The following is a 27,991-nucleotide window of genomic DNA, read 5'->3' on the forward strand; positions in this document are numbered from 1 at the left end:
GGTTGGGAGGCTGGCAGGCACCTGGACTCAAGCCTGTGTGGACGGTGCACCCGCTGCCCCAGGAATGCCCATCACTTGCAAAGACAGGACTTTGCTGAAGGAGCTTTTCTCTTCCTTTTCCCTTGGAAAAAATGACATAACAAAAAGAAAAAAAAAAAACCCACAAACCCCTCTAAAACAAGAACAGAAAAACTCTTTAAAAAAAGACACATCCCCCTTTGCTTTCTTCCTTGGAAATATTACTGAAGAAAAAAAAAGAAAAAAACAAACAAAAAACCCCAAAAACACACAAAAAAAAGTTGCCTTATGGTGGAGCTGGAGCAGGGAGGCTTGTTGGCTTCCTGCACCCTGGGGTGCACTGGGCTCTTGGCTCCCCCCAGGCCCAGAGACTCCTCACGGCATTGCTGCCGAGCTGATCTTCCCTGCGGCCTTTCCTCTGACCCCGCAGCTCGCTCGGATGCCTCCCCCGTCACGGAGCCTCCCTGCCAGGCCCGAGTCTCCTGGGGCAGGGGCTGAGGGCAGTCACAGCCAAGACTCGTGCTCACGCAGTAGTCACAGCCCTGTGCTGGTACCATGGCAGCCTTGTCCCCACCACAGCGACGCTTCCTGTCATGGCCTTGCTCGCACCCCCAGCCCTCCCTGGGCAGGAGGTGGCTCTGCTCCTGTCTGTGCTTCCAGCGTGGCTGGGGAGTGAGCAGGGACATTGTCACAGCAGCTGGGGGGACTGGTCCTGGCTGTGAGCGAGGGCTGCTTCTGCTGTAGCCTGACAGGGAGTGAGGCAGCCCTGGGAAAGCTGTCCCACAGCAGGCACTGGCTCAGGGCTGCTGGTGGGACTTGTGCAGGGGTGAGCAGGAGACCTGCCTGGCACAGGAGAGCTCTCGCCTGGGTTTCCTCGTGTGTTGTGTTGTGGCAGGCTCCTGCATGGAGTCTCCCACTCAGGGCACAGTCCCTGTGCATTTCCAAGGGCTGAGATGAAACCGTGTAGCTCCTTACTCAGCTGAGGCAGGGGGTGACTGCAGAGCTGCTGTGGCATTTACTTGATTCATCCTTACACCCAGCACCAGGTGGACTTTGGTGGGCAAACCCTCCCCAGGCTGTAAGCTGGATCCTTTGTGAGGCGCGTGTGTCAGGCGTGAGATCTCGGAGATGTCCAGTGCTACCTCTGGACCATCTCCAGAGGTAGCACTGGAAAGTCGTGTTCCTTTCCAGTCAGACCTGCTTGCCTTGCTGCCACCGTGCTCCTTCTGCTGGGTCCCTGAGATACCAGGCTTGGCTGTGGCTTGGGCTCCGTCCCTGTGAGCTCCAGAGCTGTGCTCCTCTGTGGAGTGGGCACGTGATGCACCACTTCAAGGGTGCAGCTCCTTGTCTTGCCCTTTCTACAAAGTCCCAAGCTGGTACTGAACAGTGTCTTCCCGCGGGATCCAGCTGATCCAGAGCTGTGTCTCTTAGGTGGGACGAGTCATCATCTCTGCAGGGCTGTCCCTGTGCAGTTGCAGGGTTGGGTGGGAGCAGCCAGGAACTGAGAGCAGGAGCAAGAGGGGAAGCATGGCCAAGCTGTCCACCAGCAGTGGCTGTGGGTGCTTGTGGGGTCCTGGCTGTGGCCATCACTTCCCAAACTGACCCTGCCTCCAGGATGCTGCCTTTGTGGGGGCAGGTGGGCTGGTCCGACTGGCGTGGCTTCATGAACTGCTGCTAGAATTGACAGCACAGCTGGGTTTGAGAGGCTGGGGAGCTGCTACTTGGCTGTTTCCTGGTGGTGTGATCCTGCCCTGGTCTGTCCACCCCTGCCATGTCACCCTGCAGCTGGTACCACTCACAGGCCTGATTGCAGCAGGCGAGCCCATCCAAGGCCGTGGATCTCTGTTATGGCAGCAGTGCTCTGGGGTTGTGGGGTGGGAACTGGGCAAGATGGGCAAAAGTAACACTTGTACAGTGCTGTGGCCGTGACTGTTATCTCTGGATTTCCCCTCTTGTGAGCTGGAGTCAGATCTCTGAGGTTACTTTTATAGGTGGGTTTGTCCCACATTTGGGAAGGAGGAGGCTGGAGAGTCAATCAGTGGCGTTGTAGATGTGTTGCTGGTTGTTGCAAGTGGAGGCAGGTCTGGATGTGCCACAGGTGATCATTGCTGCTGTGTCTGTGCTCCTTTTGTTGGTGTGTGTGCGTGGCTTTCTTGAAGCCAGTTGTCTGTGTTTCAGCAACAAATTCATAGGAAATGGGGAGGGATGAGCTGCTGCTATGGAGTTGTTGCTTGTAGAGCAGACTGTGGAATTGCTTGGGTTGTAGAAGAGGTAGGACATTTCCCAGAGAATTTCTGAAAATACTGATTTTAAATAATTTTTAATTTCTGATCCTGAGGCTCTAGTCTTGGCATGGAAGTGTCTTCCCTTCCCCCTCTGCCAAGTCAGTGGTTTGTCACACTAGTGTGTGCTCCCAGGGGAAGGTGGGTCAGAAGAGCAATCCCAGTGGTCCCAGCGCCCTCCAGGTTTGTGGACCGTGTGCCTTGTTTAGCTGTCCATGGGACAGCAGTGGGCAGGACAGAGCAGAGATGGACGCGACAGTCCGAGGCAGCTGCTGCTGGCTCACACCTGTCTTCCTGCAGGGAAGGGAGCACAGAACTGTTCCCTCCCGCTCCGTGCCAGGGTGGGTGCTGGCAGAGGGCAGGGAGCTCCCCAGGTGCGTGGTCTGTGCCCAGCTGGGTCACGAGTGGCTGCAGCGAGGCTCATGTCCCCACTGGATAAAGGGACAGCTGTCCAGAGGGGGTTTGCATTTGAGGAAGCTCTTGCCCTTCTGCAGAGGAGGGAGTTAGGCCTTGCTTTTAGTTTGGATGCCTCACCTCCACCACGTGTTGTGTTTTTTTGAATTTTAGAGGACTGAGTGGTTGCACACATGCTCCTGTGACTGCTGATTGCCCCACAGCCCGCGAGGGCTGCTTGGTGCTGGTGTCCAGCCACTGGGAGAGCCTGGGGGGAGCCCCAGCTGCTTCAGGAAAGGCTGAGGGAGGCTGAGTCAGGGGAGCATTCCTCATCCTGCCCCTCTTCTCAGGAGGTCCTCCTTGCCGAGGTTAACTTGTCTTTAGAATGCAGGTGGCTGCAACAGGTACAGAGCTGTGGTGTGAGGTCAGAGTGGAGGTGGAAAGTGTGTTTTTGAGGAGGCTTTGTTGCTTTGCCGTGTTCATTTGGGGAAAAAAAATTAAAACGTAATGATGCTGCTGCTCTAGTTTTGCCTATCCATCTCTTCTGCTGCCATCCTGGCACCTCTGGTGGCACCTTCTCACTGTAGCCCTTGGGGTCCCTGGGTTTTGGCACCTGCTGGGGACTGATTGTTGTACTGTAACAAACTGATGTGTTTAACCTCAGTGTCCTGCCACATTCCACGTGGCAGTGCAGAGGGGGCCTTCTAGCTGTTAATGCCTTCCCATTTATTTTATTAAAAGGAAAAAAAAAAAAAGGAAAACTGTAAATGTAGCAAGCTGTGTTTGCAGTGCTTATTGTCTGCTGTCTCTGAGGCTGGTTATGTCACTTGTCAGTGTTTGAAATGGATGCTGGGCTCTTCTCGAGAGGGTTGTTACACTTGATGTTAAATGCCTCACTGACTTTTTAAAAATACTCCAATACAGGTAACAGATAAAAGAATTTCTTTCATTTTTCTTCTTCTAAGCAAACGTTCATCTCGGTGGTGTGGAGCGGGTGGCTGGAGGGCAGCATTTCCAGGAGTAGTTTACAGTTTCACTTTCTGCAGACACTTGAACATAGGACCGATGTATCTGTGACAAGCACATCCCCTTGGTGGGAAGTTCCACAGGAGCAGGGAGTGCCCTGGGTGCCAGCTGGCCCCTGTGGAGTGTGCTGGGGTCCCTCCAGCTCCCCACGCTGTCCTCTGCTCTCTCCCCAGGGGTCAGCCCTGCACCGGGGTGGCTTGCACCAGCGGTGCCCCTCGTGGCGGGGGTGCTTGGCACCACTTGGTCCCTCAAGCCTCCCTGGTGCAGCCCTGCTCCCTGTCTTCCCCCCCAGCCTGTCCTGCTCCCACTGGGCTTGGAAACCTTTGGATCTGTGGCTCAGAGACACCCACTGAGCTGCATCCCAGCGAGTGCAGCCTTCTGCTTGCTCGCCTGGAGCTAAAGGGGTGATGGTTTGATGTGCTGGCCCTTCTCAAACCCTATGTGTCCAACCTCAGCCTTCTGTTTCCCAAAACTAGAGAGTGTGTGCAACCTTCTTCAGCTGCATTTATAGTAGAGACAAACTTAAAATGACTCATCACAGACCATGTATCACTTGGGAGGAAAATCTTGTTAATACGGCCTGCTGTACATGATCCATCTCTGTCGGTAGTACATAATCTTTGACCCATGTGCTAGGATCATCATCACGTATAAAAGGAAAAGAGAAAAATGTAAAATACTTGAATGAGAGCTTGTATTATAACATTAATATTATTCAGAGTATCTGCTTTCTAGGCTGATGTGATTCATTATTCTAGTAATGCTTTAGTCCTTTGTAATTTGTGGTAATTATGCTTTTTCCTTTTTAATACAAAAAAAATGTATAAAAATAAAAAGTTCAAAAGACAGTGCTGCCTGGGTCTTCTGTTCTGCTGACTTGCCCTCCCCAGGGAACTGTGGGTGGGTGACTGGGCTGGGTTCATCGTGGTGCAGTTGTGGGGACCGGAGAGGAGCAGGGGAAGTGACTTTGGCTCCACAGGAAGAGCTGGGCTGACCAATGGTCAGTGCAGCACAGGTCAACCCTGTGTGCCTGTTCCTCAAGGGGCTGCTCCAGCACTGGGGAGAAATGTGTTTTTGTTCCAAGCCCCCAGGCAGGACTGAGACTTAGGAAGATCTTTGAGAGAATTCACAGTGTGTCTCGGATGGTCTGTGGGAACTTGTGCATATTGTTCTGGGGGCTGCTTTCTTGGGTCCTTTCTTAGAGGGGTTCCTTAATCTTCACATGGCTAAGGACAGCAGGGACTCTGCTTTCCTTGGAAAATCTCTGGAATTTATCAGAATTTCAGTTGTGTCTCAGAGCAAGGGGAGACTCAGCCAGGAGGAGGTGACGCCATGAAGCACATCAGCTCCCAGCTCTCCTTCCATGTCCCACGAGGGGAAACTCCCTTTGTCTGCAGCTGTCTGTGGAGCAGTGATGAGGCTGTGGCAGCCCCAGTTCAGCCCTGTACTACCTCCAGTGCAAAACTGCTCACAGGAGGTCAGGCCCTTGTTGTATGTGCAGGGGGGTGTTTCTAAAGCTGTGGCCCCATTGATTTTCCACGGGGCTGCATCAAGTGTCCTAGGTGCTCTGAGTCACAAAAGCTGGTTTAATTGTATCACGTGTAGATGGAGTGACTGATGTTTCTATAGAGTGAGTGCTGACAAGAGAGGCCAAATCATCACCTGTGGAGTCTGGTGCTAAAACCTTAATAATGAGAACCCCTGAGCCATGTGGTCCAGAACACAGCTGGCTCATACACAGGCAGCTGGAACCAAGGGACAGTACAAGTAACAGAGAAACAAACCATTACGTTTTAAAAAGAGATTTCTAGAGCAGGTTGTTTTGTGAATGTCTTAGAAAACAATGGCAGCCAAAGTGCAGTCGTTCCAAAGCAGCATATTTAACTTCAGCTTCATGATTTGTTATGTGTGGACAAGAATTTGTTTCCTGATTAAAATACTATTTGGCATAAATCATTGTCTTTCACTCTGCTCATCACCAGGCTGGGCAAGAGCTGCTGAGCTGGTTCACTCATCTTTCTTGGGTGGCTCTGGGATGCTTTCAGAGAGTGGTGTGAGGCTGAGCAGGACCTTGTGTCTCTCGAAGGCTTTAGTCTGTCTGAACATTTTGTCTGTGCCGTGCAGAAAATCCAGCACTCCCAGCACACCGTAGCACTGGTTGAACCTGAGAACAAACACAGATAAACATCACTGGAAGTTACTGAGGTTACCTTGCCCTTTCTCTTTCCATTCCTTTCTGAGCCCTGATAATCTCTCCATGGGATTTCTGCCCCTGCACCAGTCTCCCTGGCAGCTCTGTCAAAGCCTGGGTGAACCTTGTGCAGCTTCTCTCTGGTGCCATCATTGCCCAGAAATGGTGGCACTGAGCAGCAGCTGGTTCTCCTGGGTAGCTCAGAGCTGTGGGAGCATTGGACCACCACGTTACCATGCCCCACATGCTCTCAAGACCTGGCTGTCCTGGGATATTGAGCAGATGTGCTTCCAGCTGGCACAGCGGTTCCACCCACAGTGTCTCAGCTCTGCAATGATCTGTGTCCTGGCATGTGGTGACTGAACTGTCCCCTGGGCTGGTTTTGCAGCAGGGGCAGACATTTCTGGGCAGCATGTCTGAATGTAGTGCACACTGGGAGATGGGAATGTTTCTCCACTGCTCGGGTATGTATCCTTGAACAGTGCTGCAACTGCTTTCTCTCCAGCACAGGAGGCTGAGAATCTCTGTCAGGAAGGGTTAATGGTGATTGTCTGGGCAAAATGTAATCTGATCAGTGTTACTGATCCCAGTGTATGGGAGAGGCACAGACAGGCAGGCTCGCTTATTTTGCCTGTGTGACTTGCCCTGGCTCTGTCTTTAGATCACATGAACTGTATTCTGAACTTCTAGGAAGAACCTTGCAGAGAACTGTCCTTAACAGGGCTGGAATCCCCTGAAATCCCAGTGTAACTGCTCTAAGAACTGGCAGCACTCAGCTCTCTCTCCAGGTGCGCTGGAGAGCTGCCCTGCTGGTGCGTGAGTTAGGCAAACCCACTTGACCCTCAGAAAGGAGCTTTCCCTGCCAGTGGTGCCAGCAGAGAGGCAGGAGCATGGAAAGCTGAGCAGTGCCCAGACATACTTGAGGTGGTGGAAGTCGTGGAACTCTGGAGACGGCAGGAGGGGCAGGTGGTAGCCACAGTGAGAAATGCTTGTTGTTACAAGAGCAATGGAGAACCATGCTGAGATTGAAACAATATGAGATCCCATGATCATTGGGCCAGTCATGACAGGCAGAGTGTTGGAGACCTGGAAATGAGAAGAAAGTACCTCATTAATAGGTCCACTACAAGCAGACTCTCCTCTAGGAGCTGAATTGTCACCTGGTGATCCATCACACTGGTTTGTTTTGTGCAAACAGTGTAAAGGGAAGATCTCTCTGCAAACACCTTAACTAAAGTTACATAATCATCCAAAAAGTAGTAATAGAGATAAGAGAGCTCTACTACTGCAAACCATTGTCATAGCCCAAACTCCATAAGCCTGCAGTAGAAGTTAGACATGACTCCAAACCCTGGTTGAGTACAGCATGATTCCAGTAAATCACCCTGGAGTCTGTGGTGTGAATTTCAGCTTCACCTGGGAATAATGCTGAATCTGCTCTTGGGAAACCTCACTGCGAAAGGGCATGGCCTGCAGACACACACAGCAATGTGACAAACCCTGCTGCATCTCTTCACTGTGTTCTGCCTGTGGCACAAATGGCTCTGGCTGCCCAGACCCAGCTGCATGCCCCAGCACACCTCAGCTGGGCTCCTCAATCATTATGCTGTCCAAAGACTGTCAGCTGGGGGGGACACCCTCAGAGCAGCCCAGGACTATTGGTAACAGGAGACAGAATTTTTAAGTGGAATCTTTTGAAGGTGGGATGTGTTTTCCTGAGAAGTCTCAGCTGGAGGGGTGTTGGGATACATTCCTTGCAAACACTGATCCCAGCAACCACCACAAAAATCCTGACAGATTTCCAAGTCCACACGATCGTTCAGGCAGTATCTCATAACTCTTGCTGAAAGCACTGTCTGTGCTCCCAGTCCTCTTGGGGCTCATGGGAAGCCCTGTCCAGTCAGTTCCTTATCTACTGGAGGCCCTTGGATCTGTGCTCTCAAAGCTACTGGAGTCCAGTATAAACAATTACTGCAAGCCTCCAAAAGCCAAGCTTCTTGGCAATGCAGCTCAGCTTCCTCTTCCTAAGGAAGAAGCCTCTAAAGGCATGTTTTCTTTTCTTCTCTTACCACTCCACCTCATCCCCTGGAAATCACACTCCACACAGCAACTGGAGGGTGACCATGGGAGAATCCACTTACTATGTGCTCTATTGGGTGAGCATAAATGGAGACCACACCGATGGGGGCTGTCCACTCATGGTGCTTCTTGTGAATGTGCTTATACAGCACTGGGTGATGAACAAGCCTAGGCAGAGTAAACAGAGAGGCAGGTTTTGAACTCTGCAAAAAAGGAGTAACAGAACACAGAATTTCTGCAGGGGACTTGCTTGTGTCTCTAATATAAAGATTTCAGAGCAGCTGGCAATAAGAGTGTAGGATTCCTTGCTTCCTTTGCTCTCTTTGTATTGAGCCCTTATGCCATTAATGTGTCTGCTGCCTTATGATAAACTCAGGGCAGATAAATCCCATAAATCAAAGTCCCTGAATTACTTATTTACTCAAATCTGGGAGTACTATTAAGGGAAGACTCACTTTATGCTTTCACTGTTTGGACTTTTTCTACTGGCAACTGTCAAAGAATCAGAATTTTCAGTTCCATGGGTCCTTGGTAAAAAACTGAATTTACATTTTTTGGGTACATTTGTCCTAAAGGGAAACCTACAGATTTCTGAGAGTACTGTGCTTGCTTCTGCTTCTTTTGTCTTCCTTGCTTTAGTTCTGTCCTCTAACGTTGGTGTCAGTGTTTGAAAACCCTGCAGTGTTGGAAATTAGGCCCTGATTTGTAGGTGCTGTACAAGGGAACAGAGATCAGTCACTGACCCTTGAGATTTTTATCTTTCAGGACAGTCAGTCTTGTTCTTTTCTAAGAATGCTGGGTTACAGCTTCTGTGAAAAACTGCCTGTTCTGTTTCTTCCTTAGCTTTTAAGCTGTTCCACCTTTAAAATTCTACCCATTTTTGTTTACTACAGTTACTGGCAGCACCAAGGCCTCATGTTGTGAGGGTGGATTTCAGGACCTGTAAGATTTCCTATATAAATACAAGACTGGTGGAACAGAGGGATGAGGATTATTGCTGTTGTAGGGTATGAGTATAAACTTAAAGGCATGGAGGAAAATCAAGCACCTGTTCCTGTGCTCAGCTCACCTGTGTGTATAATAGAAGAGAATTTCCTCTACTACAGTAAAAATGCTTAGCTCCACAAGAAACCATTGGAAGGTTGGTAATTCCTTGCTGAAGGTGTTTTCCCACCATTTCATGATGTAGAACATGGGCACAAGCATGGGAAAGGAGACAAAGAACTGATTACCCAGCGCTGTGTAGATGGCTTTCCACAGTTTCTTCCTGTCCACCTGCAAAAGAGAAGTCAGGACTTGAGACTAAGAAAGAAGCAATGCAGTTTTAGTTGGAAGGATGAAAAGCTTTAAGATTTGTAGGCAGTTAGTTTTGGGATCAGCTTTTTAACAAGCAGTCAATCAGTAGGCTCATAACACGATCTGCCTTCCTCCCTGCAGCGGGTATACAAGATTTGACTTGATCCTCCTGGAATCCTATCTGGTTGCAAGAGAAAAGCATAACAGGTTCTTCTCCTCATTCCTGGCCTAAGAGACTGCAGGAAGTGTTTAGCCAGCAGAAAAGGCAGAGTGAGAAGTACTTACAGGATCATTCTTGCCCAGCTGAATGCGATAGCGAGTAATGAAAGTTGGCTTTCCTGTTATATCAGCCACCAGAAGGATTCCATTGAAGCCCCAGAAAGCAAGTGCAGGCACCAATGCAGCCCCTGTGGCATGAGGAAAGGGCAGAGATGTGTGAATGAATTGGGAACTATGGCTAAATCAGAAACAAAATACACTGGCACTGTACCCAGTTGCTGGGACCCAGATGTGCCAAGTGTGTGTCCCCTGCCCCAACATGCTTTGAAATGGAATATTGGTAAATTCTGACATCCAGGTAAGATCAAAGAATGGGAAAGAGGTTAGAGCAGACAAATGTCTCAGAGATTGAAACTTGACATAATTGAAGCTAAGAAAAGGCTTTTCTAGGTGGCTGGGAGGCCTCTGTTGCTTTTAAACCCAAGTAGGATAAGGTTGACTTGCTCTAGAACCTTGCAAGGTCCCTACCAGTTCTGTTCACCAGCTGCTAATCACAGAAAAGAGTTTTGTAAGTACTATAGCAAGAGTAGATTTCACTACATTTACTTACATTTTTAGTAATTAGTTCTACCGAGTCATTCAGTTCTCACAGGAGCAAAGTGTCTTCACAGGGAAGCCACTTCAGAAGCAGCAAAAAGATCAGATTTTCAATCTGTACAGGGTCCTGATGGTGACCCCATCCAAAAGCAGAACAGCGGCACCACATCACCAGTTGGTACCTTCCTTCCAAGCCAGTGCTTGTGAGAGGGAGCATTAGTGAGTTTGGGAAGCTTGTCCATGTCTCCCTTTTATATGTAACACATGGATGATTTCTCCCGAGAAGCATTATTAAAACTCACCAACGAGGAAGATTGTCCACTCATCTCCCTCCATATAGTCGTAGAACTCCAACCATGCTGTTTGCCAGAAATTGCCTAAAGTTATATTCTGCATAAACCTGTGGGAATAACAGTGGTTGGTTGCCCATCTATTCATCCACTTTTCCCCCTTTCCACAGAAAAGTTTCTCCTCAAGCTGCTTTGCTTGAACATTCTTACCAAGAAGCAGTGTTCACTAAGGCAGTGAACATGAGCAGGCCTGTACTGAAGACATAGGCACTGATCCTCAAGGCATCTGAGAGCTTCTTTCCCTGTGAGAAGCAACAAGAGTAAGCACGTGCTGCTGTGTCCTGCCCTGGCATTTTTGGTATTTGAAATGATGAAGGCAGTCCTGTGATGGCCTGTTTTGCTTCACACACACTCTGAAGAACACAATAACAAAGCTGTTGTGGGATACTGTGTACAATCATCCATCTGTCATGCTTACAGAGATCTGGTGCATGACTGATGTGGAATTTCGTTGGACTAACCAAAGGGAGAGAAAGGACCACTGATTTTTTTTTCCTCTTTATTTGGCATACTGCTCAGTACCTGGAGGGCTATAGTGTTAGGTTCTGGATAACTCAGAGCAGTGGGACAGAAACACTGAGCAATAAGGAATGTGCTCCATCTCAGCACCTCCCTCCCCTCAGTATTTTCTCCCTCCCAGGATGCAGTGTTTTCTCCCCACAGCAGTCAAGAACTGCTGTGCTCAGATGACCTGGTTAACAGGAATAAGTATATTCAAAAAGCAGTATTCAATACATTTGAATATTTAAATATCCAAAACAAAGTTGTTTAGCAAATATGCAACAAATTTATAATTAATGATCTGTCTTGTAGAGTAGTCCAACTTAGAATTGGTTCTGGAGTGCAATTAATTTGATTTTTGTGAGTGAATATGAATTATATCTATCTGCAATGTAAATGTTTTTTTTTAAATCAATGCAATAGGATAATAACCAGCTATTGTTTTCTTCATTCCTCTTCCTTCCTGTTTTTTAACTGTGGTGTTATGTGGCACAAACAGACTGGAGTGAAAACAGTGTGATTCATAGCTGCTGTCCTTCTCGCCTCATGTCAGAGAGGACAAACAAGAGAGGCAGCTCTGAGAAATGCCAAATGCAGGTGATTTAGGGTAATGCAATATAAAGGTAAAGGAATTCTCTTTACATGGCTTTTAGATTCTGTAACAGCTACAGAACATTAAATGTGGCCCAGGACTTATAAGCAATATTTATTTGTCCCAGGACAAAACTTTGCTTTAGCACTGAAACATTCACTATTAAAACAAACAACCAACCAGTTCCTCCTATCACGTCCTTTTTTTTTTTTTTTAAATCGAAAAAGCAGATAGGGAGGAAGAAACTGACAGGACTCTTGCCCTACAGTTTGATATTTGTGAACCCTCTGGGTTTATATGAGCGCAGTGCAATCAACTGCCACTGTTATTACAGGAGGTACTGAAGTGCAAATGCCAGCTTGGCAAAAGCCTCTACTCCAGCATCAGATCGTGCCTGCTGGATCCTGGACCAGAGATTTGCTCTCTTAGCAGTTTCATAATTCCAGCTGCATCCATGTTATGCCCCATGTATGCTGATGTAAGACTTTCTTGATCTTTAGACCCTGGACCATCACTACATATTCTTTAGAAAAAAAAGGTTACAGAAGTTATAGAAAGCTTTGAGCTTTTTAGCAGACTCGTATCCTATAAATCCTTTTTCTCCTGGGATGAAGAGCATACCAAACAAAAATTCTGTCTTATAAGTGTTAAAATTTCCAGTTAGCCCAAATAAGGTTTCAGTTGCTTTAACATCCTCCAGCTCAAGAGTTTCAAACCTTTGTAACTCCTGATAGTCACAGACACTGTGCATGTCCTGCTTTGAGACAGGACAGAGAGGAGCTAAAGTTCAGCACTTCAGCTATTTTAACAGCCTTTGGCTAGAAACTGTCTTGTTTTGAGGCTGTGTTTTTATTGCATATGATGAAGTGATTGCATGAATCCCACACACTATAATTACATGAGATGTAGAAGTAGAGAAGTTTACACAGAAAAAAATCTTGTTCATCAAGTCCAAGTGCTTAATACCCTGTTTCTCCTCATGCCAACAGCTACAGCACAGTAGTTTCCAAACTAATTCATGGATTCTTGCTCTTAAAGTGCTTGTAGAAGTTGACAAATTCCTTAAGTGCAGAATAGGGTTGCTGCTAGCAAGGTAAAGAGACTGGGGCACATCAGCTGGCCATAAGAGTTTAGCAGGACCACTCTGAGGACCAGGCCCAGGGAGGTGGCACAGCTTCTCTTTATGGGGGACTGTTTTTGCCAGGAATGCATAGATAACAGGTCCTTCCCCACTTGCTGCTGGATCTGCAGTCCACTGGAAGGGAAAAATGCTGGGGAAGTGTTGCTTTAGTGATAAGAGATGAGCTCCTAGTTATGCAAAAATGTTCGGAATGAGGATGTGTCTGTCACTTCTCTTAGAAGATGATTCAACACATTCAGCCTTCCAAAGCACCTGCATGACAAACGATGAGCTTGAGCCTTTACCTGCTTCTGCAGCCCAGCTGTGGAGGAATATCCAGAGTCTGCTTCCATCTGAAATAAAAGGTGATCTAGGTAAGTGAACCTTGGCCAGCTGGAGAGTGGCAGAATATGATGCAGACAACAGCAAATCACCTCCACTTGCTGTTCAGTGCTAAAAGTGTAAAATATTTACTCTCTGTGCCATGTCCTGTCCTGCTCCATCCTTTGTGTGTTGGCCACGGAGCAAAGCTGAGTTCTTGAGAAGAAAAATGCCCTTATTTCTTGAGGAGTTAGCAGTGTCCCAGAAGATTAACAGGGATGCAAGGATAACAAGGAAAAATGGGAGAATAGCCAAAACCAAAGCTTTTGCTTGTGTCAGTGGTGCGTTGTGGTAAGACTTCCTCCCTTGATCTGGCCCAGGAATACACTGCAGCACCCAGTAGCTACTCCAGCCCTTCCCAGGCTGTAAGAAAATGATAATAATGTGGGACACATGTTCTTCCATAATTACAACATGCAATTAAACAAACAGGGATGAAGACAAAGTGAGTTTGGGCCACAGAGAGTTAACACAATAGAGTCCCACTGCCTTCACTCAAACTGAGTTACAGTTTAAGAACATGATAAGTAAGAAAATAATCTTTGCTTCAAGTCCTGCTATGGTCACTTAGAGAGTTAAAGTCCTAAATGGGCATGTGGCCATCTCATAATGAATCTCCCTGCATTTGGCTCTGGCTTGACCCTTTGTTGATGGTTTTGTTAAAAGAAATTTTAAGAATATATCAAACCCAAGGTTTGAGTAGCTGCTGGAACTTCACTGCTGGCCATAGCCATAAAGGGTTCTGTATTTCAGGCCATGTTCTGGCTGTCCTAGGGATTATTGCATAATTGTTTTTATATTTCTGCAGTCTTATAATCAAATATAATTAGCAAAAGTTAACAAAACATTCCTTAATATTTTCTTGGTTTCACATGGTCTTTAAGAACAAACACACAACTTCTAATAACATGACAGCCAGATTACTGAGGATTGCAGAACTGAATCCATTTTGCTTTCCCTACTCAGCAGAATATTCAAGCACAGGCAAACTGTTACCTAAAATACAAAGGCACAGAGAAGGTTCAAGCGTTCTTGTCTAGGGTACAAACAGTTGGAAAATTACTCATTAGGAAGATGATATTCTATTACCTTGATGATGGAGGGAAGCCTCTTGGGAGGCTTGCAGCGTTTCAGAAAGGAGGAATAAACTGTCAAAAAGAAATCCTGTATTAGGCAGGAGGTTTAGATTTGAAATTATAGGCTTCTGGGTATGTTCTTACAAATACAACTCTGTTTATTTACAGGTGTTCCCAGCTCTGTTACTTTACATATTAGTATGCAGGTCAAAGGGCATGAGATATTAGACACCTTCCTGCTTACTCACAGACACAAAAGAGCAAGACCAGCCCACCATACCACACACTTTAGTGGAAGAAACTGATGCTAGACAGTTCTGAGAAGGAAAAAAGAAAAATAAGGCAAAAAGGGATTTGAAACTTGAAACTCTGAGGCCAACTCCCAGCTCTGTATTTCAACACTAGGGCTGGAGGTACGCCTATGGGAAATGCTAAAATTTGGTAGCAGTCCTAAAAAGAAACCAAATCCAATTTCATTTTGTCTCCCTTGGCCAAAAAAGGTAGTGTGAGAGGTGCCCTAAAGTGCTATTCCTTAAAATGAGAATGTACTGGGGAACCTGCAGTGTCCCAGGGCTTCCTGTCCTTCCCCAGACACAGAGCTCCTCACTACTGCACTTCGTGAGCTACCACAGCCAGTCTGTGGGATTTGCTTTTCCTCTCATATATTGCTTGCCAACCACATTTTATTGATAAAATACAGCTGAACTCTAACACATCTGATGAAGAATACACATAAGGAACAACCAAAAATAACCTGCTAGCCTGAAGAGAACAGCGTAAATAAAAGGCCACAGGCCAAATTTAAATTGATCTTAATTTTTAAAAGACCTTCTAATCACGTCTGTTACATAACATCCACTACATGCCCATCTTGTCACACACGTCCTCTCAGGGCAGGTGTGCCCACTGCCTCCAAGAAAACACTACTAAAGCTTGAAATATGTCAGGCTTGAATAATCCATTCCTTTGAGGCTTTGCTCTGTTCCAGCTTTCTTAACAGGTTGTTCAGAGCTTTGAACAGTTGAGTGTCTGCACAGAGGGAGATTTCACAGCTTCTCTGGGAAATCAGTTCCAGTATTTGACAGCCTTCACTGTAAGTTTTTTCCACTTGGAATTTTTTTGATTATAACTCCTGTTATTTGCTCGTAAGCTGTGCACATCTCTATCTTTACAACCACCCAGTAGGGAGCTGAAAAGAGCAATATCCAATTATTCTGCTGGGACAGTAAAGTAAATAGTGCTGGCCATAGTTTTCTGTGGTTGAAGAGATTATTCTGCTCTGATGACTTTGCAGCAGACAACATTAGATTAGGAGAGGCAGATGTGAAAGGGGAACCTCACTGAGCTGGAAGGCTGATGCTCCAGAGGTTCCTCCATCCAGCAGAGCTGACTCAAACCTGCTGAACCTTTGCATGTGAAGAGCTCCAGAGCAGAGCACTATAGAAAATGTGACTCTGCTTTGAGTTTTTAGGAGAAGGAGCTATTACTTCATTGAGTCACATATTCTGTGCATTTAGGAAAGAGTCAAAATTACAATCACATTTCTAGTACCCTTTTTAAAATAATCAATTTATGACAGAAGGCTGGCTTGGGCAAAGGTTTCCAGTTCAAAGCAGAGCTGCCACATCTGCTTTACCCTGTTTCAGAACACTGCCTTTATTAAGCTTCTTTTCAGGGTAAAATTTTACATTATTTACATTAAACCCAGAAAAAATTGGATAGAGTAGATTTTCCCCAACATCTCATTGCCTACTCTTTTTTTATTGTGTAATGTCTCTCCTGATTCAGAATACACCAAATTCATTAAAAAAACATTCATGTAACCATGGCTGTTTCAGCAAACAAAAAAGCCATTCAGCTGCTTGGCACTGCTATCATGTTGGCATATTTTACAGCCCCAAACCAACCACTGAAGCTCTCAGCTGCCTGCAGCTATTTCCAAATATCAGCTAGAACTACTACTGCATTAAAAAAAAAAAAGTTCCTTTCCAGTTATTTCGAATTAGATAACACAAAATTTGATCCAAAGCAAATTCTCTACCCTAGAGTAAAAGTAATTACTTTTCCAATCAGTCTCTTGACATTAAAGGGGAAACATACACTAGTCAAACAAGAATTCTAATACATTTTTTAATATTATTATTTCCACATATAACTTAATTTGCCCAAAAACTGTTCATTAAATCACAGACCTTAATTTGCCCAAAAACTGTTCATTAAATCACAGATCTTAATTTGCCCAAAAACTGTTCATTAAGTCACAGATCTTGTTTTCACTGAATTTTTCACTTCTGGTACTGAAAAAAAGCTAGCTTGTCTAAGTCCTGTTTTAAAATGTTCATTATAATACATAATATAATGCTCAATACAATCTGAGTATAATCTGAAAAAAAACCAAACCTGCTGTACTTTTTTACTTTTTCTTTTTTACATGCGAATTATTATTTATGCCCCATGCCTGCTGTTCTCTTGTACTTCTGGTGCCCAGACAGCCTCAAGCTGAGGCAGCACAGGTGCCCTTTTCCTGTACTGCATCCTTCTGCCACCACAGACCTGCACGGCAGGCACAGCTCAGAACAGCTCCATCTGCGGTGATGGACTGGCTGCCCACCCCAGCTCCTTGGGATTCCTCGTGCCTTCCTCCTGAAGCCTCTGGTGTAGGTCTTACTTCACTGAAATCAACCTTTATACGGCACAGGCAGTGGAAAACCGCTCCTGGGAGAACAAAGGCTGTGACTATCCACAGAAGTAGAGAACATATAGAACAAAAAAACGCAGGACCACTTACCTGGTCACCTGAACAGCTGCATATCAGCCACTCTGTGTGGACAGACACAGGACCAGACGTGGTGTTTGATGTCCTACCAAGCACTGCACGGTTTTGGGGGAACCCCTGTTCCTAGAAAAGCTGACAGTGGACTTCACACAGACATGACATTGCCTTTTAATGACTTCCTCAAAGTCTCTATCATATCTTTTCAAGCACCCTTGAACTCTGGCTGCCTGTTCTTTGCTCACCACCTGCTGATGGTAGCCTAGGAGAGGTCCTTTTTGTCTGTTCAGAGCAGAGTTCAACTCCTCACTTTTCACAACTGCTGTCGAAACTTTATGAGGGTTTAGGCAAGGGCAATGGGGGTGTGTTTCCAAGCAGGAGCTGCCTGTCCCCTCCCAGACAAGTCATGTGAAGCCAGTGCCATGTCACTGTTAGTGCTGGCAGTGCTCCCCGTGTGTATGTGCATGCTGTTACTCAGTTAAGCACGTGGAATACATTGTTTCTGCAGGTAAGTTTTTCATCGTTGTACCTGAGAACAAAAAAGCCACCAACACCCTAAAGGTAAGTAGTTTTTATAATTCACTAACTCATGGTTGGAGCACAACATAGCTACTGCCAGTGCAACTGAATGGGTCAAAGGTGTATTTGTTAAAAGCAATAAGGGTTACTGTGGAATTTGGCAAAAGACCAGCAGTCCAGTTTTAATGCTGTTGTACTAAATCTAAAAATAACTCCAACTCTGTTGCTACACAGTGCCTTCAACCAGTAACAGGCTTTGCTTGCATGGGTAAGGTGAAGACACACATAGGCTAGCATGTGCTTGGGCTCATTTGTCTTTAAACATGATGTTTACAGACCATACAGTGTGTAATTATGGTATTGCAGAAAGCAAGATGCAATTTACAGCAGCATCGATCTTTCTTATGCAAATGTGGCCCCAATCTGTTACTTAGCCCATAAATAGTGCCCTATTACGAACTAAGCTCTGAGAACTGAGGGTGTTACTATCATAACTTTCCAGATCTATTTTTCCACAGGAGGAAAAACAGGGAATACTACCTCTGTCTCACAGTTAGCCTTGTTTGCCCTTCACAGGTGAAGCAACACATGCTCTTTCTCAGTAACACCTCGTGCCAGCAGAGCTGCAACTGCAGAGAGCTCTGCAAGAGTGAACAGCGTTTAACACTGTTACTGTTTCCATCGTCACTTTCTCTTGCCTAATTCCAACTATTCCCTGGTAGGGACAGAAGTTGTAGTTCTTAGCTGTTGCTACTAATGGGTATTTATCAGACAGAGCAGGCTCAACAGAGAGGAATGTGATTCCTTCAAACTATTTACTCAGGTGCAGAGGAGGAAGTGGAAATGAGCATCTCAAGAGAGGGGTGCCATAAGGATAATGTCCTCAGCTGATCTTTGGATTTGAGCTTGCAGGGGGAGGGCTGTGCATCCAACAGCCAATAGTAGGTGATAATTTCAGACCTCAGTGTTCCTTTTGAACCACTGCTCAATTCCAACATGGGTGATCTCTGAAATATTCATACCCATGGGGACAGCTCAGCACATTAGTCATAGGGTTGTAAATGCCATTTAACTTCTGCTGCAATTTTGTGTCTAGCACAGGTTGTCACTAATCAAACTGCTGCTTCTGCCTGCTGGCTGTCCTGTGCTGGTGTCTCCACCACAGACGCTCCAATGCTGCTGCAATCTTTGCTGAGCCATGCAAGAAGTCTCATTTCTTCTCAGCAAAAAAAGCTTTTTGATCAGACACTTCCTAACACAACTTTGTTCACTCCCCAGAGTTTTTGTAATAGTCACTGGTTGTTTCACTGTTTGAGAGGAACATCAGGGGAAAATCTATGAAGTATCTTTCAGGGGACTGGACAAGCCCATACTGATAGTTCCTCTAAGGCTGAAGAGGAATCTGACCTTGGCACACATCACCCACTGCCTAATTCCCTGCATTCTGAACCAGATTGCTCAGCCTCTGCCAGGGCACGTGTGCCACCACCTAGCACTGCAGTGGCTGCTTTGGGAGCACCTGTGGAACAACAGAAGGGTGAGGAAAACGTAAATTCACCTTTCAGGATTCCCCAAAGTAAGTTTTCTTGTGGTGCTGTAAGCTCTAAAGAAAAGGCACAACAGGACATGCAGCTCAAGCTGCCCAGTGTGAAAACATTGAGCTAAAGACCTTTATTCCACCTTATAATGCAGCTCTACACTCATGTGTAGATGTGAGGACTCTTCAAGACTTGCTTTGGAGTGCTGGAGCTGGAGGCAACCTTGGTAACCTCCAAATACAGAAATGATGGGACTTTTTAAAGAGCAGGGTCCCTCTTCCAGCTATTCTGAATTTTTATTAGCCATGTCATGTTTGAAAAAAATTCTGGTCTCATCAAGCAAAACGTGTCTCCAGTGCTTGCAAACATCCTTGAACAGCTTTTTTTTTTACAGACAAATTTTTACACACTACAAATGTAATTTATCACAGGTGATTATTGCCTGCAACACATTTTTATTACAGTACCAAGGCACAGATATTTACAGTGGCCTGAGGAGATGCATCCTCCCTTTTCCCCTGGATTCAGCATCCCTTTGAGCGCCGGGTTTACGAGCAAGAAAAACGACTCTGAATTCTTTTGGGAAATAAAAATTTCACCTTATATTTACAGGGTGCCGTAATCCAGCCTGCTGAATTTACCTGCCAACAACACAGATTTCCTTGTACAAAACCCCAGACTCAACTGACCACAGGAAGAAAGGTGGTTACTTTCTGGCAGTGTAGCATATTGCATGTTGTATAAATTGCACAACACCAGAGACTGCAGAGATAAGGCAAAACAGTAACTCTCTATCATCCCTGAAGATAAACTCTGAATCAAAATAATGCTCAATAAAGGGAATGTACCAAGATGCTGACAGCAGCAAGGTTACTCAACACAGCGACACTTGAAAAACCCTCTTCTTTTCTAAAGGCAACATTTCTGCTGAGGCATGAACATTAAAACTGAGACACTGAACGGTGTCTGACGTGTGAAAGATACCAATATCTGCTTTTGCAGATACTTTGATCAAAATGCTGGGCAAGTAGCCGAGATTCAGGGAAAGACTCCCATATGGTGGGCAGACAATCCAGTACCAGAACATATATATTTATAGAGGCACATATTTTATAGATATTTTATAGATGCATAGATATTTTACAACAGATGCAACCCCGTCCAGAAGGACGGCAGTCTAAAATAAAGGAAATACAATCTAAGTTTAATTAGTAGACGAGCTTCCAAATGAACTGCCTATCTGCCATCAGCATCAGCCAGCAAAGCAAGTGTTGGCAGCCGTGTTGCACAAGCAGTAGCTGCTTCACCAGCTACAACCTTCTGTTGCTAACGTAATTTAAATTCCATCCCTGGAACAGGAGAAGTCAGACTAAAAGTCTGCAGGTGTAGTAGGGACTTAAATAACTCCTAAACCCCTGCAGGAAGAAGCAGAACTTGCTCCATTAATGAGCTTGATACGCACCACACCGCAGGGGCAACGCGTGCCAGGACAGCGGCGTTTGCTCTCTGGGCTTTAGGAAATCCCCCTGGAAAACAAACCCTCGTCCCACTCCCACCCTGCGCGCCCGCGGCCTGGGAGCCCGGGGGGGCTCGGGCCTAACCCCGACCCGGGGACCCCCTCACCTCCCCTCGGTGAGGGAGGGGCGGCCGCTGCTTCTTTCGGGGACGCTCAGCCAGGGCCCGGCGCAGCCCGTGTCCCAGGGGATCGGGGCGCTGGGGGCTCCCCATGCTGGGAGCCCACCCCAGCCCCGGTGGGCGTTATGGCGACGCCTCCCTCGGGGAGCGGCGGCAGCCAGCTCCCTCATCCCTCCCCCCCCCGCCCGCGGAGTTTGGACTCGCCCGCCGCTGGCAGCGCGGGGAGCCCGGGCGAGCCCAAGAGCTGAACCGGGGGGGGGGGCAGACCGGCCAGAGCCGCGCGCATGCGCAGCGCGGCCGCCGCGGCGGCGCGCATGAGGTGCCCGCCCCCTGCCCCGCCCCGTCGCGCGCGCGCCGCCGGCTCCGCCGCCTCTCGCTCGCTCTCGCGAGAGCCAAAGCGGCGCGAGAGCCGGAAGCGCCGCCCCTCGCGGCGGGGGACGCTCGGAGCCATCGCGGGTGCGCGGGCCGAGAGCGGCGCGTCCCGGCCCGGCCGCGGCTGCCGGGAGGTACCGGGGAGCGGGGCGGGCACCGCGACACGCACCGCGGCTGCAGGGCTGCGCCTGCGGCTGGGCTTGAGGGGGCGGCGGCGCGGACAGCGGCCCTCCCGCGGTGAGCCGCGTCCGGCCGCCCCCAGGCTGTGAGGGGTGCCCTGAGGTGACCCCGGCCGGGCTGCGGCGGGGCGCTCGTCCCCCCGGTAACTGGTGGCGCAGGGCCCGGCCGGGCTGAGCCGGAGCCCTCTTGCGGACGCCTGGCAGCGGTTCGCCGGTGTTACTGCGGGAAAGGGGCACCAGCTGGTTTCTCGCCCGAGCTGCAGCGCTGCTGACGCTGCCGGTGGTTCCAGCTGAAGCAGCCCGCTGCAGTGTGTCCCGAGTTACATCCGAGGGGCACAGGATCCCAGAGCGGGGTGGGAGGGACCACAGTGGGTTACCTGGTCCAGCCTCCCTGCTCCAGCAGGGTCATCCCAGAGCATGTGGCACAGGATTGTGTCCAGGCGGTTCTGGAATATCTCCATTGAGGCAGGCTCCAAAACCTCTCTGGGCAGTCTGTTCCCGTGCCCGGTCCCTGCACAGTTTTTGCTCGTGTTCTCCCTCATGTTCAGGGGAAGCTTTCCTGTGCATCACTTTCTGCCCATTGACTCTTGTCCTGCCGCTTGGCATCACGAAGATGAGCCTGGCCCCGTGTTCTTGTCACCCCTCTTTAGATATTCCTACCCACTGAAACTCGTGCCAATGAGTGTTCTCTCTAATGCATTCTGTTATTGCGTTTAAACAATTGTCTTCATCGTAGAATCACAGAGGGGTTTGGATTGGAGACGACCTTCAAGATCATCTCATTCCACCCCCCTGCTGTGGGCAGGGATGCCTTCCACTAGACCAGGGTGCTCAGAGCTCCATCCAGCCTGGCCCTGAACACTTCCAGGGATGGGGAAATATACCTGGAAGTGAGGGTTGAGGGTTACAGATGAGGATTCACTGCCTGTACATCTTGTGCCCAAAGTGTCAAAGTTTATGCCAGGAAAAGGAAGATAGGAAGAATGGTTCTTTACATCAATAACTGGACTGTTGATTGTGTATCTGCCCTCATATTGTGATCAGATGCTCTCGGTTTCATTCAGCATGTTTACAGAAAGTGATAAAGCAAGAAAACTTGGTGTAAACTTTAAATGGGTTATTTGAAGGTGAAAATGGAAGTGTGACTGACTCCTTCAGAGCATTTATTCACATGTCATTGTTCCTTCACTTAAAGCATTATTTATTTATCTTTTTAATGCAGCACACTGATAAGATTGCACAGCTTGTGATCCTGCACTGTCATTTGAGTTCAGCGTCAGCTGCCTTTTTTCTGGTCCCTGCAAGATGCCAGCAGCCCTTGCAGAGAACAGCCAGGTTATCTGTGAAGTATGGGCCAACAACCTGGAGGAAGAGATGAGGAAAATTCGGGAGATTGTTCTGAGTTACAGCTACATTGCCATGGTAAATGTTTTATACTTGACCTAGTTGCCTTAGTCAAGGGATTTTTTGGGGTTGTGGACTAAGTTGATTCTTGAGTGAGAAGCAATTCCTCCCTGCCCCCAAACTGAACTAGAAGAGGTGGAAAAATAGAAAGCTGTTTGTTAGCTTTCCAGAATTTAATACAAGCAGTGCTGAGTATGGGTTGATTGAAAGAAGGGGAAGAGGGAGACCAACTTAAAAACATGAATTTATTTAATATTTAGCTATTCATAGTGTACTCACTTGTGCAACGGGAAAATGAAACAAGTAACAATTGGTTTAAAATCCTTGTTTTTCCACCAGTGTGTTTGTCCTTTGAATGTTTTTCTCCATTTGATTATAGAAGATGCCATGGGACTGGAGGTCAAAAGACCTGCAAGTCACTGCTAGCCAGCTGGGCTGCCTCCTTTCAAATGAGGGCAGATGTTGATTCTTAGGGAGAAAAAATATTCTGTCTGTAGATAAGACAATATGTTCAGAAAGCTTTATTTAAGAAGAGCATAATCTCCCCCGGGTGGGAGGAATCTCCTCCTGCTCTTACAAGTCTGTAACTGCTTGGCAGCACCCCAGTGTGTTAGATAAAGAACTGGTTTTAGCTTTGATACTGTAAGTTCTGCCAGCTTTTCTTAGGAGCACTGAACCTCAAGATAGGAAAAGTCCTCATTAAAAGTGTGGCAAAACACAGGTGCCTTTGCAGAGTGTGGGGGATTTTGGTGTCAAATTCAGCTGTGGAAGTGAATATGATTTTTTTTTTGTTAACATTTGTCAATGGGAAATGAACTTTTTTCTTCTTTTCAGTCTCACTGAAAGTGTTCTTAGGGTTTGTTTGAGTGACTGTGCTGTAAGAGTAGACAGATAAACCTCTTGGGCAAGGGAGAGATTGTGTCAGGTGCACAGCACTGGCTTCATTGTGAAAGATTCTGTGTGTAGTCAGTAGAAGCTCAGTGACCCAGTCTGAGGGTAGAAACAGTATGGCAGTTTGGTGTTCAGCAAAGACAACACACAGTCACTGGCTGAGTAAGAGGTTTTTCACCTGACAGATGGTTTTTATCCAGTAGATGGCTGCTGTCGTTCAGGTGGGTTTGACTGACAGTAGGTTTTGTTAATGTAGGCATTGACTGTTCCTCAGAAGCTGTGAAGATTTTCACTGTCTGGGCTGTCATAACAGAGTGGTGGTAATGGCTGCTAACAGAATCCATGGTGAAACTCAGTTTTCCCTTCTCTGGCAGGACACGGAGTTCCCCGGAGTCGTCGTCAGGCCGATCGGTGAATTCCGCAGCTCCATAGATTATCAGTACCAGCTCCTTCGCTGTAACGTTGACCTGCTGAAAATCATCCAGCTGGGCCTGACTTTCACAAATGACAAGGGGGAATATCCTTCTGGCATTACCACCTGGCAGTTCAACTTCAAATTCAACCTCATGTGAGTCTTTGGGCTTGCCATTAATTTCCTGTTCCTTCTGCTGGAGTGACGCTTTCCTTTGGCAAATACCGGTGTCCATGTGCTCATCACTGCTGGCTGCTTCTGAGCAATAAGGATTCAGATTCTAGTACAGACTCTGTGGGAACCTAGTTTGGAGTGCCAGGAGTTAACAGTGTATCTGGAAGTCAAAGCCATGCTAAAATTCTATCCTTATTATCCTTTCTCTTAACAATTCTTTGTGCCTTTTTTTTTCTGGAACAATGTTTGAAACCCCATCTATATATATATATATATGTAAAACTCCATCTCTTTCTGCTAAAAATAAATGGATATGCTGGTCTCATCAAAAAGAAAAATACCTCTTTACACATCTATGCTTAAGTATAAGCTGGGATCTAAAAACATGTTGGTGTAATCATCACATCTGTTCAGGAGAATGAATCTTGTTAAATGGAGTGTGGCAGTTCTTGTCTCCTCCATACTGTAATATCCTGGGCTGCAGCTGAAACAAGTTTCATTATCCCTTCCCCTGTAATTATAAAGATAAACTCAGCATAATTACCACTAGAGCTGTCTGGAAATAAAGAAAGGGTTTATCTGGCAAAACCACATATGTAGAGGAAATCAAGCTATTTTTATGAAACTGTCATTGGAAAGAATTACAAAAATTTGTAGCTACTATGTGCAGATCATCCAGTTCTTGACCCCAAAAGTTGCACTATTTACTCCACAAATTTGTGAGCCTCATACAAGTATTGAAATCAGAGCGAAGTGGTTTTTGCTTTGTGATCACTTCATTTAAATGAGTTATCATATTGATAGAACTTGGCTCTATGTGTTTTCTCTCCCACAAATGACACAAACCAGTAAAGAAGTCAGGTTCCTGCTCACCTCTCCACCAAGCACATGATTCTTGTCCTTCTTGAGTCAAGGATGATGCAATTCTGTTTACTCCCAGAGATGGAAGTGGAAGTGCTGATAAGGTGGTATATGCTGTGGAGTGAAAAGGAAAAATGGCCAATGCTTTAGAGCTGCACATCTTCCTGTTGGGGAGAACTCCCCTTTCCTCTGGGCCTCATCTGTGGTGCTTCCCTTCACCTTGCAGAAGGGACATTGTTCAAAACAGTCAGTTTCAGTCCTATGGAGGTGGAATCTTTGGAATTTGCACTAGCTAGGTATGATCACAGAACAGCTTGTTACAGATGTAGGAGGCTGCAGTAGTGGCATTGAAACTGAGCCAGTTTGAATTTTCTAGAGAGACAAACTGGAACCCAGAGTTATCCTACTGGTTAGTCCAATTCTTGACATAGTGTGGGGAGAATTATTTCTAAAATGAGCTTGTCTTGCAGCACCCTGAGTGCAAGCTTGGTTTTTTTTTCCTTCAGGGAAGACATGTACTCTCAGGATTCCATAGACCTCCTTGCCAGCTCTGGGCTGCAGTTCCAGAAGCATGAAGAAGAAGGAATTGATACCCTGCATTTTGCTGAGTTGCTGATGACGTCAGGGGTCGTCCTCAGTGACAGTGTGAAATGGCTGTCCTTCCACAGGTGGGTCCACTGACCCAGGTGGTGCTCACTGACCATGTTAAATCTCTTCTTAATTCTCTGCATTTTCCATGGAGATGGACAGATTTTAAGGAGAAAAATTAGCAGCCCTGCAGTTCTTAAAATAAGCTTCAAGATATGAAGACCACGTTAAAGAAGTAAGGACACTTCACGGTCTGACTTCCTGACTGCTTGTGAATCCTTTTGCTGTTGCAGTCTCCTTCTGTTGAAGAAACTACTAACAAGTTGAAATGTGATTTCTGCACTTAGTAAATGCATTGTAGAGGATTTTCTTTCTTCTTCCTTACAGTGTTGGTGGTGCTCTGAACTTCCACCTGTGTGGTTAAGATATCTTTCTTGTAGCCTTTCAGCCAACTTGATCAGGAAGCCTCTGGTTCAACATGGTATCACAAATGAAAGGACTTGCCACCACCTCCTTCTGTTTCAACAGATACTTGCAGGGTTTCCTTCTTTTCTGTATTGCCCTTAGCTACAGAAATATACAGAGGTGGGAAGAAATGTGTGTTCTTCCCAATGGCTTAGCTGTTCCACAAAAGGCTAGTGAGGGCACTTGGGGAGCATCCCAAAGTCCTGTGTTGACATAGAAAATCAGGATGAGTTCTAGCTGAGATCTAGTTTTATGAATGTCAGAAAATGTTAATGCTTGAAAGGCACAGTCAAGTAAAATTCTGTTGAAAAAGAAGGTACTAGTACCTTGGGTTATAGGTGCTGCCTGCTTACCTGGTTTCTCTGTGGTTTTGTTTTCAGTGGTTATGACTTTGGCTACATGGTGAAGTTGTTGACAGATTCCAGGTTACCAGAAGAGGAACATGATTTTTTCCATATCTTAAACCTTTTCTTCCCATCTGTCTATGATGTGAAGTACTTAATGAAGAGCTGCAAAAACCTCAAGGTACTTTTATCTCCCCAGCAAGCAGATGATGGGTATCAGCACTGTGCACGTACAGGAATACAAGTGGCAGAACTGCTGCATCTGTTGTTTTAAAATGGAATGTGTATAAAAGTCAGTAGTGACACAGAAGCACCTGAGACACAGTTTGTGTCTAATGGATACTGCCCTCCCCAGTTCCAGACTTAACCAATGTGTTTATTGTAAAGGGCACACTGCCACAGCCTACTGGTGTGTGTATCAGATGCTAATTATAATTCAGCATATTTATGTTTCCTGTGCAAGGGTATTTCTTTTACATGAAATACTCCATGACTTGATTAACTGGTAAGAGGGTTGAAAGTAATTTATCTACTGAATCACAGCCTTGAGTAAAGGGAGGGAAAGGCCCAGCATGTGTAACCTATGAATGTACCCACAGTTATCTCAAGTATCTGCTGCAGGAAAAGAAGGCACCTAAACTTGACAAGAGTTATTTCTGCACTCTTGAACACCATTTTCCACTGTGTTTCACTCACAGCTGGTGTGTACTGCTGGGATCTGCATTGGTTCATCATACCCTGTTTGCCCTCATGTTTTGGAGAAAGGTGGCAATTTTGGCAAGAGATGAATCTTCCAAAGTAAAACCTCTTTTGTTCTCTTTGCAGGGTGGCCTTCAGGAAGTGGCAGATCAGCTGGATTTGCAGCGAATTGGACGACAACACCAAGCAGGATCAGACTCTCTTCTCACAGGAATGGCATTTTTCAGAATGAAAGAGGTACTGCAATGTTCTTCCTTCTCCACTTTCTGTCCATAAATGTCAACATGTATAACGTGTTGTTTGTTTTGGTTTGGGATTTTTGAAGCCATCACACTTCAGACTATCAGGAATAGGAATTGCTGATACTGGCACAGACTTGTTCTGTTTACTGGCCTTTTGTGTGATTATTTTAATTTGTGCACTCCATCTTGGAGGTGACAGATTTCAAATGCGCTGTTAATTAACATTGGATGTTTTCTGATTTAGAGCCACAGTTAAACAATACCTGTTTCTCTTTTTTATTTTTTTAATCTGCAGTTATTTTTTGACGATACAATTGATGATGCAAAGTATTGCGGACGACTGTATGGCCTTGGCACAGGAGTGGCTCAGAAACAAAATGAAGATGTGGACTCGGCCCAAGAGAAAATGAGCATTTTGGCCATTATCAACAACATGCAGCCGTGATGAGCGGTGCCCCTCAGCAGAACGTTTACCATATTGGCAGCTGCTGTCCTCAACCATTTTCCCTAAACAGTGTCTCAAACAAAACGCATCTCCAGTACACAGGCTGCACCAAGCCTTGCAGTTTGGCTGAAGAGCTGCATTTTCCTTTGAAACCCAGAAGAGTTGACTGAATTCCTAATGCCAGCATTTGTGGTTTGCTATATTTTTAATACCAAGGGCAAAGGACAGAATCTATTGTGTATACCTCTGGTTTTTTCCTCTTTTTACTGTACAGAATCTGCAAGGAAGATTTACCTGTAGAATATCGGGTAGAGCTGAGGGTTGGGAAA

The 27,991-nt window shown here is 46.3% G+C and overlaps 2 protein-coding genes and 2 long non-coding RNA genes across 9 annotated transcripts; 3 read left to right on the top strand and 1 right to left on the bottom strand.

The window, feature by feature from the left end:
• Positions 1-279: 279 nt before the first annotated feature.
• Positions 280-3,454, top strand: LOC137483136 (uncharacterized). The gene is made up of 2 exons (XR_011004356.1): positions 280-2,681; positions 2,719-3,454. It is a non-coding gene; the product is annotated as an uncharacterized lncRNA (long non-coding RNA).
• FAXDC2 (fatty acid hydroxylase domain containing 2) lies at positions 3,155-20,736 on the bottom strand. Of its 4 annotated transcripts, none has more exons than XM_068205988.1 (11): positions 20,575-20,735; positions 16,910-17,020; positions 14,135-14,193; positions 12,970-13,017; positions 10,602-10,693; positions 10,404-10,501; positions 9,571-9,692; positions 9,059-9,264; positions 8,052-8,157; positions 6,830-6,996; positions 3,155-5,883 (listed from the first exon to the last, which is right to left on the bottom strand). In XM_068205988.1, the coding sequence occupies exons 4-11, from the start codon at positions 13,015-13,017 to the stop codon at positions 5,727-5,729; spliced, it is 996 nt and encodes a 331-aa protein (XP_068062089.1). In that variant the 5' UTR covers positions 14,135-14,193; positions 16,910-17,020; positions 20,575-20,735; the 3' UTR covers positions 3,155-5,726. The 4 variants fall into 4 exon arrangements, with proteins under 4 accessions (XP_068062089.1, XP_068062088.1, XP_068062090.1 ...); XM_068205987.1 differs by having other exon boundaries at positions 16,910-17,029; XM_068205989.1 differs by lacking the exon at positions 16,910-17,020 and having other exon boundaries at positions 20,575-20,736.
• Positions 9,691-11,357, top strand: LOC137483139 (uncharacterized). The gene is made up of 2 exons (XR_011004359.1): positions 9,691-10,072; positions 10,562-11,357. It is a non-coding gene; the product is annotated as an uncharacterized lncRNA (long non-coding RNA).
• Positions 20,224-27,892, top strand: CNOT8 (CCR4-NOT transcription complex subunit 8). 3 transcript variants are annotated; one of them, XM_068205992.1, is made up of 7 exons: positions 20,224-20,334; positions 22,360-22,559; positions 23,807-24,000; positions 25,386-25,547; positions 26,313-26,457; positions 27,102-27,212; positions 27,513-27,892. In XM_068205992.1, exons 2-7 carry the CDS (start codon positions 22,443-22,445, stop codon positions 27,660-27,662), a joined length of 879 nt encoding a protein of 292 aa, XP_068062093.1. In that variant the 5' UTR covers positions 20,224-20,334; positions 22,360-22,442; the 3' UTR covers positions 27,663-27,892. The 3 variants fall into 3 exon arrangements, with proteins under 3 accessions (XP_068062093.1, XP_068062092.1, XP_068062094.1); XM_068205991.1 differs by lacking the exon at positions 20,224-20,334 and adding an exon at positions 20,967-21,092; XM_068205993.1 differs by lacking the exon at positions 20,224-20,334 and having other exon boundaries at positions 22,429-22,559; positions 23,689-24,000.
• Positions 27,893-27,991: the final 99 nt, after the last annotated feature.

This window comes from Anomalospiza imberbis, chromosome 15 (assembly GCF_031753505.1).
Source record: "Anomalospiza imberbis isolate Cuckoo-Finch-1a 21T00152 chromosome 15, ASM3175350v1, whole genome shotgun sequence".
Taxonomy (NCBI): Eukaryota; Metazoa; Chordata; class Aves; order Passeriformes; family Viduidae; genus Anomalospiza; species Anomalospiza imberbis.

Coding starts and splice junctions, on each gene's coding strand:
- CNOT8 (XM_068205992.1), top strand. CDS start 22,443: ATGCCAGCAGCCCTTGCAGAGAACAGCCAGGTTATCTGTGAAGTATGG. Junction 25,548..26,312: donor AAATGGCTGTCCTTCCACAG/GTGGGTCCACTG, acceptor TTTTGTTTTCAG/TGGTTATGACTTTGGCTACA. Junction 27,213..27,512: donor CATTTTTCAGAATGAAAGAG/GTACTGCAATGT, acceptor TTTAATCTGCAG/TTATTTTTTGACGATACAAT.
- FAXDC2 (XM_068205986.1), bottom strand. CDS start 10,852: ATGATTGTACACAGTATCCCACAACAGCTTTGTTATTGTGTTCTTCAG. Junction 10,502..10,601: donor TTAGTGAACACTGCTTCTTG/GTAAGAATGTTC, acceptor TTATTCCCACAG/GTTTATGCAGAATATAACTT. Junction 9,693..10,403: donor GTGGACAATCTTCCTCGTTG/GTGAGTTTTAAT, acceptor CTCATGCCACAG/GGGCTGCATTGGTGCCTGCA.